The sequence below is a fragment of the Cetorhinus maximus genome, chromosome 2 (assembly GCF_964194155.1).
Source record: "Cetorhinus maximus chromosome 2, sCetMax3.hap1.1, whole genome shotgun sequence".
In the NCBI taxonomy this organism is placed as follows: domain Eukaryota; kingdom Metazoa; phylum Chordata; class Chondrichthyes; order Lamniformes; family Cetorhinidae; genus Cetorhinus; species Cetorhinus maximus.
The window spans coordinates 106,384,116-106,397,440 of record NC_135880.1 but is presented as its reverse complement, the minus strand read 5'-3'; the positions used below and the strand labels follow the sequence as shown (position 1 = coordinate 106,397,440).

Below are 13,325 nucleotides of genomic sequence, written 5' to 3'. Positions count from 1 at the left end.
TATTGATTTTACATGATAGTTTTAATGGTTCACAAGGATAGAAGGAAGAGAGAGAAAAGTTAACTCTTACATCCTGGTGAATTGTGTTCATTAAAAGAATGGTGCAAAGTCAATAAATTATTGATAAAATTAATAGTGTTGGCAAAGCTGTCAGTCTCAGATAATCACTCCTTAATTTGCAAAGCTGTCGGAATATATAATTTTTAAATGATATATATACTGTTACTAATCAACTATATGAATAAACAGATCCTTGGTAGAAGCTTTGTGAACAGTGCTTCAAGCAGCCGTTAGAATCTCTCAGAAAGTGGTGCTTTGATCTCAGCCAAATAGTAGAGGGGAGGCACTTAGTGGAGGCCAAATGCTTCCCTGCTGGGAGAAGGGAGAGCTGAATGGAAAAGAATCATCATTCAACTTCCCTCAATCACCTTTTACAAATTTACTTAAATGCCTGGATTCCATCCTCAACACGGGTAGGAGGAGTTCAGAAAATTCTCAGCTCGGCCTGCCCACCTTGGGAGAAAATGCCCACCAAAGTGAGATCTTCATTGCTGGGAGGTGGGTGCAAGCTGGAGTCGGGTCAGCTGACCCGGGAAGAAGCGCAGAGGCAGCCACAGAGGCTGCCAGGTGCCAAGGCGGGCTGTTTAAAAGGTCCCCCTCGGTGATGGTGTCTCATTGAAAAAAAGCACAAAAGCCCTCCAGACCTCACCCCTCAAACTCCCTTCACCCTCCAAACACTCTCCATGCCCCATCCATGCCATCTCATGTGCCCCATCCCCCATGTCTACTCATGCCCCCATGCCAAGCTCTGCCCTTCCACTCACCCTCTAAGCCCCCTCATGCCCCTTATGCCAGGTTCTGTCCTTCCACCCAACCCCTCAGGCCCCTCATCCTCCCTATGCCAGGCTCTGGCGCTTCCATGCCCATTGACCCGCTGTAAACTTTCTGGGACCAATGAACACTACACTACAATGTACAGCAATATGTGTAAAAAAAAAACTTTGAAAATGTAATCCACTGATCATTTTCTCCCATGAAAAATGTCAATCACTCAGACCCTTTGAAGTTTCAAAACCACAAACACATGAAACTACTTAACTTATGTCAACAAACATTGAAATCAGAGAGCCTGAGCTGTCAATCAAACAATTTTTCCTCTAGGGCACATGTGTTCTGTTATGCTAATAGATGTCTGGGCTCCCATGCCACTTCTTACCCCATTGCCGCCTCCATAGCCACCTCATAACCTTCCATGCCACCTCCATAGCCATTCACCCAGTATCCATTATGGGCAGATCTTGGGAGCCATGTGAAAATGTAAAAATCTTAAACTTCTAACAATGTAAGAGAGCTCTCACTGATACACACTAATACTGAGAAAAACGCTCATTCATAAACCTCTTTCAAAGATTTTAAATCCCCATAAGTGGTTAGTCTGTTATTAAAACAAATATCTATTCAGTAGCCACATCAAAGATAGCTAATCCTTTAATAAGCTCTTAAAACTATCAAAATGTGAACTCAGTCCCCCAGCTGAGATAAGTATTTTCAGAGCTTCTGAAACTCAGCCAAGCATTCATAATGGGCTCAGCGGTAATGGCAGCCTTTGGGAAATGTCAACAGTGAAGCTTGCTGAAACTGCAGGATAAGATGGCAATATTTTTTGTAAGCTACACCAGATGGTCTGTCAACCAAAGCATTCCAGCAGTAGGTTTTTGATTTTCTTTTACTCTAATCAACAGCTACAGCCTGTTCTTTTCATGTTTAGAGGCTGTGGATTTAAATAACTTGAGACTGTGACAATTAACCAGACCTTATCCACCATTCAGGAGCATTTATGTTTATTCCATCACTTCCTGACTCCCACGCTGCAGTTTAAGGTCCTTGGAAGAGCAAAAATTAGGACTGTTTGTACTCAGCACTAATTTCAAAAGGCCCTGCTTTTTTAAAAATTCATTTACGGGATCTAGGCTTCACTAGTTGGGCCAGCATGTATTGCCCATCCCAAGTTGCCCTTGAGAAGGCGGTGGTGAGCTGCCTTCTTAAACCGCTGCAGTCACAGTGGTGTAGGTACAACCAAAGTGCTGTTAGGAAGGGAGTTCCAGGATTTTGACCCAGCGACAGTGAAGGAACGGGGATATATTTCCAAGTCAGGATGGTGAGTGACTTGGAGGGGAACTTCCAGGTGGTGGTGATCCCATCTAGCTGCTGCCCTTGTCCATCTAGATGGTAGTGGTTAAGGGTTTGAAAAGTGCTGTCTAAGGAGGCTTGGTCAGTTTCTGCAGTGCATCTTGTAGATGGTACACACTGCTGCCACTGTGCGTCGGTAGTAGAGAGAGTGAACGTTTGTGGTGCCATTCAGGCTTGCTGCTTTGTCTTGGATGTTGTCAAGCTTCTTGAGTGTTGTCGGGGCTGCAATGATCCAGGCAAGCCTCTGACCTGCTCTTGTAGCCACAGTATTTATATGGCTAGCCCAGTTCAGTTTCTGGTCAACGGTAACCCCCAGGATGTTGATAGTGGGAAATTCAGTGATGGTAATGCCATTGAATGTCAAGGGGTGATGGTCAGGTTCTTTCCTGTTGGAGATGGTCATTGTCCAACACTTGTGTAGCGTGAATGTTACTTGCCACTTGTCAGCTCAAGCCTGGATATTGTCCAGGTCTTGACGCATTTGGACATGGACTGTTTCAGTATCTGAGGAGTTGTGAATAGTGCTGAACATTGTACAATCATCAGTGAAGATTCCCACTTCTGACCTTATGATGGAAGGAAAATTTCGTTTTTACCGCCTGTGTGATTGATGTCCCATCCCTTACCCCTGCCAGCAAAAATGGTATCTACCAAAATGGGCTTCCACATCTGGGTCTCGTCCACCAATTTTGAAGACCTCTGAAATCAGCTTGACTCCATGAAAATCCGGCCCTAAATGTGCATTTTAAAAATTACCATAGAAATGCAATGCTAAGTAGTCTCCCTACCCAGGAAAGGATATACTTGTCATAGAGGGAGTGCAGCGAAGGTTCACTAGGCTGATACCAGGAATACCAGGACTATCGTATGAGGAGAGGTTGGCTTGACTGGGCCCATATTCACTAGAGTTTAGAAGAATGAGTGGGGATCTGATTGGAATGTATAAAATTCTAACAGGGCAAGACAGATTAGATGCACGGAGGATGTTTCCCCTGGCTGGGGAGTCTAGGACCAGGGGCCACAGTCTCAGGATATGGGGCAGGTCATTTAGGGCTGAGATGAGGAAAAATTTCTTCACTCAGAGAATAGTCAACCTGTGGAATTCTCTATCACAGAAGGCAGCGGAGGCCAGGTCACTGAGTATATTCAAGAAAGAAATTGACAATTTTTTGGATATTAGGGGCATCAAGGGGTATGGAGAGAAAGCAGGAATATGGCGTTGAGATAGGGGATCAGCCATGATCATATTGAATGGCAGAGCAGGCTCGAAGGGCCAAATGGCCTATTCCTGTTCCTAGTTTCTATGGCCAGGATTTTCCTGTCGGCGATTTGGGGTCGGGGCCCGTTCGCCGATGGGAAAATGACATGGGATGACATTGGGAGGAACCCCCGACGTCATCCCGGTCCCTTTAAATTTTTAGGAAGGCGGGCGGACAGCGAAATCAGCTGTCAATGGTCAATTAAGGCCATTGATAGGCTAATTAAGATTGTTAAAGACCTGCCCGTCCAACCTTAAGGCTGGCGGGCAGGCCAGGAGCCCCAGCGGGCTTCTGATAATACATGAAACCTCATCCTCTGGCGGGATTAGATTTCATGTCCGTTTTTTAAAAGTTTAATAAAGTTTATGTCGTTTTTATTAACATGTCCCATCTCGAGTGACATTGTCACATGAGGGGTACATGTTAATAATATTTTTATTTTTCTATTTTTTAAGTTTTTCAGACTGTCACTGATCTCCTTGAGACAGCACTTAAGTCTCAGGGAGCAGTGTGCTCTTCCACGCGCATGCGCGAAAGAGCGCACTTAGACAGCTGGGGATTCCCTCCCCCCCTGCACAGGAAGCACATAGCGCTTCCTGTTGGGAAGGCTGCTAGGCGGACCTTAATTGGCCCGCCCACTCAAAATGGCGGCGGGCCCCGCTTCAGCGGCAGGGGCCGGCTGTCCACCCGCCGCCGAGCCAGTGGGGCTCACCTGCCCACCAAGGGCAAAATTCTGCCCTATGTTTCTATGTTGGATTCCATTTGATCCCATTCTACACATAAACCAATATACACATTGGTTTGTTACAGGACAGCACCCAGGATAGGAAAGGATGCCAATTTCATGCAGGCAATAATGATGAATTTCTTAAAGATAGGTCAGTTGGAAAAATCAGCTGAACTAGTCTTTGCTTGCTCAGAAATCTAACAAGGCTCTGATGATTTGTCTCTTCACAAAGAAGGAATATCCCATCTCCGGTGGGACACAGACCCTTATAGGTTGAATATGTCTCACAAAGAGTATTGTTCCCTTTACAGCATAATAAAAAGGCAAGCACTACATTCAGGGCTTAAGGGAGGAATTTTCAAAGTGTAAAGCTGAGACAGCTGAAAACCATGAAACCAAAAATGATGGGGAAGGAAGTTGGAAGCTTAGGAGGCCAGATTCATAGGGCTTAAGGGCACAAGTTAGGATGTAAAACTGGAAAAAGGTTGGTTATGGCTTAACCATGGAACAACTTATAAACCAGAATGAGGTCTTCCAATTTGATGTACTGGGGAACAGGGGTCCAATAGAATTTAGCAAGGATAGTACAGGGGCATTCAAAGTAAAAATAAACCATTCTACCTGGCAATGGACAGCAAACAGGTTGATTCTGATATGTGAGGACCTCACACTCTTTAAGATAGCCTTTCAGTCATTGGATAATGTTGCAATGTCCCTCCACTTTTCTTCTTTCTATTTAATTTTATTTTTCCCTTACAGAATGCTCTTCCTCCAGCCAGCGAGGTAAAGCATATTTTTCTAGCCACAATGATTCCCCAAGAGGCACAATTTATTTTTGTTGCACCTACCAGTTTGAGCAAGAAGTGATGAAAGTCACAAAACAGAAGCAACTGAGTTTTGTTGACTATTATCTTCATGAAGTAATTTATCAATTGTGAGTCACCCATTCCATCCTTTAAATTACAAATAAGCAGGGGGGGGAAAGGAAGGGGCACCTGCCTAAAATTCCATCTGAATTTTACATATTGTTCTATTAACTCTATTCGAATTAAATAACACAGACAAATTCATACATAATTGGCAAAACGTTTCATGAAATTCAAAATACCTGTGAGGTATTATTTTGAATATTTGTGTGGTATATTGTTCAGAGGTATATTGGTTTGATAATAGTCCATCTGCTGAATGAAGTTATTAAATCCCAATCCAATGATTATCAATCGCAGGCTGAATTGCTACTTCTACACTCAGCTTGAATAGAGTTTTATTTACAACACACCAATTTAACAAAATTGTGTCCTCCTTACCTTTCATTCCAAACTTGGAGTGTTTGCCAAACTTGAGAATTATTAGCATTAGTATCAGTCCGGTGCATGCCAATGCTGCAACCCCAACGACAACATACACCTGAGATATAAAAATCTTGACATTAGGAAACACAGATCAGTTTTTGTTTAAATTTTGAACATACATCATCCTTAATTATTCTTTCTTGGGACTGTAACTGTAGACTACCAATTGTATTGTGAAGCTTTCTTGTGTTATCTTTGTTCACTAGGGAATTGTGTGTTCAGGAAAGGCGGAGATCACCTGGGGCAGGAAAAGTCTAGGCTTCCTTCAGTGGGCCCCAAATAAACACTCTTGCTCCTGCCACCCACAGAGGAAAGAAAAACACAATTTGTGGTCTTCTCTGAGACTAGTTAGTTTCTGTGCTAGGTTGGCATGAGTTAAAATTGTAATCAGGGGAAGAATGTTCCGGTCAGCGAGCGGGGGTGGGGCCCGCTCGCCGACGCATAAAATGACGCGCAGTGATATCGGGCGGGCGTCCCAACATCACCGTCCTCATCCACGGGCGGGATGAGGTTTCATGAAGGGTTTATTAATTAAATATAAATTTTTGAAAATGTTAATGGACGTGTCCCAGCTCATGTGACAGTTTCACATGAGGGGACGTGTCCTTAAAATTTTTGTTTTCTTTAATTAAATTTTTTATAACTTAAACTAACTAACACAGAGGTACTTCAGAGAGATTTCTGCACTCTTTTGTGTGTATGTGCAAAAGAGCACAGGCTCCGATTCAGGGAACCCCCACCACCCGCACAGGGAGCACTCAGCGCTCATGTAAAATGGCGGCGTGCACCTGATCGGGGGTGCTGATCGGGTTCATGCTTGCTCCCGCTCGCCCCCTCACAACCCCCCACCGAAGAGGGGAAAATTCAGCCCTAGGTCTCATGAACACCATTGGACTCAACATTCACATAATCAGAAGGACCCCTCTGGCTATGGGCATCTGTCCTTGCATCTTCTCAGGAAGGTGGTGGAATCCAGGAAAATAACTAAAGGCATTTTAACTTCCAACCTAACTGTTTTAAAACTGGCGCCATGATGTTTTTAATATTTTAAAAATTATTATTTTTCTAGATTCTTAAAAAACTTTTAAATTCTAAAAACCAGTCGAATAAAAGTTCTTCCCACCTTTGGTTTCCCCCACCCCTACAATTTCCACCTAGTCCCTTCCAAAAGTTTCCCCTTTTCCCTACCCTCAATTTCCCTTCTTTGCCTGCTGGAAGGTGACCTCCTGTTATTAAGGCAAAGATACACAAATACAGAAAATAACAAATAACACTTGCTGATGTCATGTGATCAGACCATATGCTTAAACCTCCAGGAATGCCTACAGTGAGATTTGGTAACCTTAGGTTTGTTAAATTGGAGAAACAACCTCAAGACCAGCAAATGTCCTTCAATGTAGGCAAGTGTGATTCTGAAATACTGTCCTAATATCAAATTCCAACTGTGCACATATCTTTAGCTTGCCTTGAACTTTATCACCAATGTATTTTGATTATATCAGGAGTTCATGAAGTATTATTAACCCTCAGCTCATTCATGAAACCGTCTCGAGGCTAGAAACCAACAATCAACATCTTTTTGCCTAGCTCCAAATTGCAACTGAAACGTTGATTTGGAAAGAACATTTTAAAAATTCTAATTCAGTGGGTTTACAGCAGTTAATGCAATTCTCATACAATGAATTCCAAAGAGACATAACTAGTGCAGAGCTACTGAAACCCACTCTGTTCTCTGCTGAGACCAGCTAAGTTGCTGATCCAGCGCTGAAGTGATATGACCTAATACCTGGAGTCAATATGATGCCCCTGAAGCTAAGAACATTCCAGGGGACCTGATTTTGATATCTGCACCAAACATTTTACAGTGAGAAAGGACAGTAGTCAAATAAAAAATAACAAAAGTAAATGCACTATTGACTCAACCCACGTGAGCCTGTTGTCATTTTTGTGCAGACCTCTATTAAGGCAACCAGAGCTCCCACCGGAAATGGCCAGGAGCTTCATTATTCAATGTGGACCATGGCCCTGTGATGTGTTTTGGTGCAGTTAAGCATTGCACCTGCTGAGTGCTTGATCTGCTTGCTCCACCCTCCCCCAAAAGGTTGTAGATGCTGGGACTATTGGAGCTTTCAGAACTGAGATGGATATATTTTTGTTAAGTAAGAGTGTCAAGGGAAATGGAACAAAGATGGGAAATATTGTTGTGATACAGATCAACCATGATCTAATTGAATGCTGGAATAGGCTTGTAGGTTGAATGCCCTACTCCTGTTCCTAATGTTCTTATATTACAATGTTCCTCTGCACAGAAAAGGAAGCAGCCAGAACCAGCATCCTTTAAAGGAATCACTGGAAAAACTTCTGGAAGTAATAAAAAGTAATTTACTTGTTATCTTATGGGCAGCAGATTGAGCATAACTGTTCCTCCCTTACCTTGTTGCTTATCCTCATACCTTTAATAATGCCCTCCAATGCTCCTTTGCCCTACTAGACCAGCTGCCCTCTTCAATACCTTGCTGCAGGTCCAAGCTGAATGGATGACCCTATGGATTTGCTGCCACCCACAGCTTATCAGTACTGACGGTTCTCTGGTTGAATGAAACTGAACCCTGACTATGGCTGGAGGTCGCCGAAACCGGCCCACTTTGTTCACTCCCAGGCCTCCAAACACACTTCCAAAGGCCTGTTAAAACTTCCATGGAATATCACTGCACATGGGCAGTCATTCAGTTATTTACACATTTCTGAATGCACACTGCTGCTGTGAGATCACTAGAGGAATCGAAGCAATCAGAATGCAATGATGGTGCAATGTGAATGATTCACATAAGTCAACATTATGCAATGAGCTGCACTTTTATTTACTAAGTTAATGTAACAAGGATATAAACATTTTATGACTGGCAGCATTGGCTCACTTTATATGTAATGAAGTACATTGTCACTACTCTTACTAGGCTAATGAAGATTAGTGCTCAGATGTTCGCTGTAAGTTGGCAGTAATGTCATTATCTCAGGTTTATTACTCCATTCGGTTACTGAATTCATAATGTTTGACCATCAGGTCCTTCATAGCAAATACTTTTTTTAAAAAATCAGATTAGTGGAACCTGATGTTTCTGTACACCGGCAGCAAACTTGCAGATCCAGAAGATAATTTTAACCATAGGCCTGGTGAAAATCACCTAGATGACTTACCTCCCATCAAGGCACCCAGATCATATCAATTGCAATTTTGATGCAGGCTTCTGGACAGATGGTTAAGATACCCAGCCAAAGCCAGTGCAGTGCTTATAAATATGGAGATCAGGGTTTGTGCATGTTATCAAATTCCCACTGCAATTTTAACTTCGGCTTTCGTGGGGAAGCTGCTTTGGCTTTCATGCCAGACCAAAGGGTGTTGGGACTTGACAGGAAGGCGAAGATACCCTAAAAATTAAGCTTTGTGCTTTCCTTTGCCGTGTTAGCGAGAGCCCCCCTCCAGGTCCTACAAGAAATGTTTAGGTTTCCCTGTCCCAGACAACAATTGTGCCCCTGCACCCCCACCCACATCCTGTGCGAACCTCCCAGAACCATCTTTCCCATACTTACCAGAGTGCTGGCAGGCAGCTTATGGCTGCCCAATTTTACAGAACTAGGAACCTGGAAGTTAAAAAAGCCTGGGCCTGGTCTCTGAAGCAACAGGTGAGTTTCCATTTCTCCTCACAATCTATCCACTCAAAACTCACTGCGAGTTTAAAATAAAGGCCCCAGATCTTTAATATTATAAATAAGGGCACCAACATAATGATCCAAGCTACATCAATCTACTTCAAAGAAGACCATTTTGTTGATACGTAAATAATTGTCATGGAAACTCTTGATTATTGTTCAATGATTCATCCATTGTATTTCATAAAGTAACTGTTTATCTTGGTCTATGTTTACCCCTCGCTAATCCTAAATCCTATCATGGCCACACATTCTTCCAGCTCTGCTATTGTAAGGCTCTGCAGCTACATGATGCCCTAAATCTCTGTAGCCCAAATGGATTAAAAAAATCAGAGCAAAGATGCAAATCATTACTTCATATTGTGATATTAAAAGAACAAAAGTGCTCTTGGTGATTACAGGCTGCAGACCCTCAATAATGTACTGCGGTTATCTAGCAAACAGGACTCAGTTTTCAAGGATGGTGATGAACTTAATTCCTGATATCACAGTAGGTGTTAGCCAAGTTGCTGAAGCCATCTAAGATATGTTTCCTTATTCCTTTGCACTTTTCTATCTTTTTTACCAGTTCTACACCCTTGAGTATCAATTGGCAGCTGACCTGTTCTGCCAGTGCTGCTCTGTATCTGGCTGCTCAGTGATTGCACAAGATTGGAAAAGCATGATTAGCTGGTCAAATCCCCCTTCCTTTCAGTGGAGAAGCATCTCCACTTGATAGCTCCAACTGATAGCATGGCCAGTATCAGGAGCTGCTCAGCTGGGAATCTCAGCATGATCTCTAAGCTTTCCATTAGAGTGCTGGGTATAAGTACCAATGCACTTCTTATATTGATGTTGCAAAGGGAAAATAAAGTGACTTACTAATTTTTCAAAAATACATTTTAAATATACTACTGCTGTGTACAGTTTCACAATGCAATCCAAAATACTTAATTTCTCTTTGTTCCCTTTCACTCAAAAAAAGGTCAAGTTCCATGTTGGGCTATTTGCAACTGTGCCTTGAGAATTAACATGATGTAGTTGATTAGTGTCATGAAGTTGCAAAGAGGTAAAGCTATTCAATAAAACCATTGCAATTACATATGCATGGACAGAATGCATCCATTGGGAATATTAACAAGATATCCTCCAGGCACTGAGGAAATTGAAATTGAATATTATTTGCATTTTTAATTTTAGATTAATGGACATGCTAAAGTTGGGAACTCTCTTTGACATCAAATTGTTTTTAAAAGTCAATGAATATGCTTTGAATCCTGCAGTTAATTGATCTGCTGCATGACAGTTTCAGGGTTAGTGGTCAGGGCGTGACAGTGATGCTGCAACCTCACCAATGGTGAATGACTATGGCGCATGCATACCTTGTCATTCTATTTTTGGATTTCTTTGGTATCACGGTGGTGAGAAAGGTAAATGGAGATGAGTGAGGCCATCTAACTCATTCTTCATTAAAAGTCTCCCTCCATCGCAGCATCTAATTTGATTGCAATTATTATTCTATAAAACAGCAAGTGGCAACCACTTAGTCTTGGCTGAGTGGTAGCACCCTCCCCTCTGAGTCAGAAGGTTGTGGTCCCACTCCAGAGAGTTGAGCACATAATATAGGCTGACAATTCAATGCACTACTAAGTGAGTGCTGCACTTTTAGGGGTGATGTCTTTTGGATGAGACAATAAAATGAGACCCCCATCTCCCCTCCCCCAAGGGTGTAAAAGATCCCATGGTTCTATTTTGATGAAAAATAGGGGAATTCTTCCCAATGTCCTGGTCAATGTTTATTCCTCAACATCACTATTTACGGCACCTTGCTATTTAAAACTTTGCCAAAGTGTTACTTACATTTCAACAGTCAACACATATCAAAAGTGGTTCCTTGGCCGTTTTGAGACGTCCTGAGGTTATGAAAGGTGATATATAAATACAAATCTTGTTCTCTACTTTTACATAGCTGTATGAAGCAATCTGTTCTATCGGGCGCTAATCTCCTCCTATGGTACTTACAGCAATGCCATCTTCCATTGTCTTTTCTGTGACATTAGGTGGGCCAATTGCAGTTGAATTGTCAGAGGTCACATCAAAGATATCCATAAACTGGTCATATGCATCTGAAAATAAGAGATATAACATTTTTCAAGTCTTTTATTACCTGTTTTGACCAACTAACAAAGTGAGCTAAGATCTTAGTATGTTTATAAGAATATTATAAATTTCTCTCTTGAATACAAATTATTATTCAATGTCAACCTGCTTTGATGGTGTATTGACAATACCTCCATAAAGTCCTTCAAAAACCTTCACATTTGTTTCCCACTGACCCTTCCCATTACTTATGAGCACCCTTCTCACCGCACATGACTAACTTTACCACCATTACTACCCCATGCTGCCCCACGAATCCACAGCCCATAATTTACCCATGAGTGACAATACAGGTATCCAGTAATTATATTTAAAACCTTTCCTGTAAAAGTATTTAGTGAAATCTCATTACTTTCTGAATAAATTCTATCCTTAATTACATAGGGAAAAATTTTCCAGTCAGCGACCGGGGGCGGGGCCCGCTTGCCGACACGTAAAACGATGCACAGTGACGTTGGGCTGGCGTCCCGATGTCACCGTGCATCATTTAGATTTTCAGTTCGGTGGGTCCGCAGCCGAGTCGGCTGCACGCTCGCTGAACTGTCAAAGGCCTGTTAAAAACTAATTAAAACAGTTAAATGAGCTGCCCGTCCAACCTTAAGGTTGGCGGCCAGGCGAAGAACCCAGGCGGCCTTCGCATTTTTCATGAAACCTCATCCACGGGCGGGATGAGGTTTCATGAAGTGTTTTAAAATTCAATAAAAATTAATTAAAAAATTAACTGATATGTCCTAGCTCATGTGACACTGTCACATGAGGGGACATGTTTTAAAAGCTTTCTTTTTCCTTTATTTAAATTTTAAAGCCTTAAATTGATCTCTGCGCTCTTTCGCGCACAGGGCCCAACTCAGGGAATCCCCCCTGCCCGCTCAGCGCTTCCGGGTGAGCGTCAGGCTGGGCAGGCCTTAATTGGCCTGCCCACGTAAAATGGCAGCGCGGACCCAATCGGGGGCACCAATCAGCTTCGCACTCGTTCCCGCCCATCCCCACCCCTGCACAACTCCCCCTGATGGGGGCAAAATTCAGCTCATGGAATTTTACAGAATTTATAGAATTTCGACCCAAATGGTCTATGCTGCTGTTTATGTTCCACGCAAGCTTCCTTCCACCCTGTTTCATCTAACCACATCAGCTTATCCTTCTACTGCTTTTTCCCTCAGGTACTTATCTAGTTTCCCCTGAAATGCATTGTTAGATTCAAGATTATTCTTGTAAAGGTTTCATTCCCTTAATTATATTTTATGCTGTCAGCAATATAGAACTGAGATAAATAGATCTGGGAACTTAGACAAAGTCTGACAGCAAAATGGCCCAACATTTCAGTATTAGATCAGACATGATACATTTCTGCATTACATCATCACTTCAATAGAATGCAAAAACAAAATATTTCCTGAAAAATTGATTACAATTTAAAATTCTTTACACAGGGCCGGATTTTCATTGAGCTGAGTCGACTCTGGATGCCTTTAGAAATGGCAGGTGGAACCTGAATGTGGAAATCCCACCCCCATTTCTGGCAGATCCCATTTTTGCCAGCAGAGGGAATAATGAAATAAAACAGGCTGCAGCTTTCAGTTGGAGTGAAAAAGATACCTACTGCTAGAATGCACTGATTGACAGTTCATCTGGTGTACCTTAGTAAAAAAAAAATTAGCCATCTGTTCCTGCAGTTTCAATAGACTTCACCGTTGACATTTACAAAGGGCTGTTATTACAGCTGAGTCCACTATGAATGCTTGGCTGAGTTTCAAAAGCCCCAAACCACATCTTAGCAGAGGGGCTGAGCTCACGTTTTGATTTACAGTTTTAAGAGACTATTAAAGAACTAGCTGTCTTTGATGTGGTTTCATCAATGAGAATTTTTTTCAATGTTAGGCGTTTATGATTGAGAGCTCTTTTAGATTGTTTGGAGTTTTCTTTCATTTCCCCATGGTTCCTGAGGCC

At 42.3% G+C, this 13,325-nt stretch overlaps 1 protein-coding gene across 1 annotated transcript in view; it reads right to left on the bottom strand.

The window, feature by feature from the left end:
• The window catches only part of ntrk2a (neurotrophic tyrosine kinase, receptor, type 2a), a 240,298-nt gene that overhangs the window by 161,696 nt on the left and 65,277 nt on the right, over positions 1 to 13,325 (bottom strand). Inside the window, exons 10-11 of the mRNA XM_078567962.1 lie at positions 11,241 to 11,344; positions 5,484 to 5,583 (exon numbers count right to left, since the gene is read on the bottom strand). Coding sequence (XP_078424088.1) covers positions 5,484 to 5,583; positions 11,241 to 11,344 — 204 coding nt within the window. The remainder of the gene's footprint in view (positions 1 to 5,483; positions 5,584 to 11,240; positions 11,345 to 13,325) is intronic.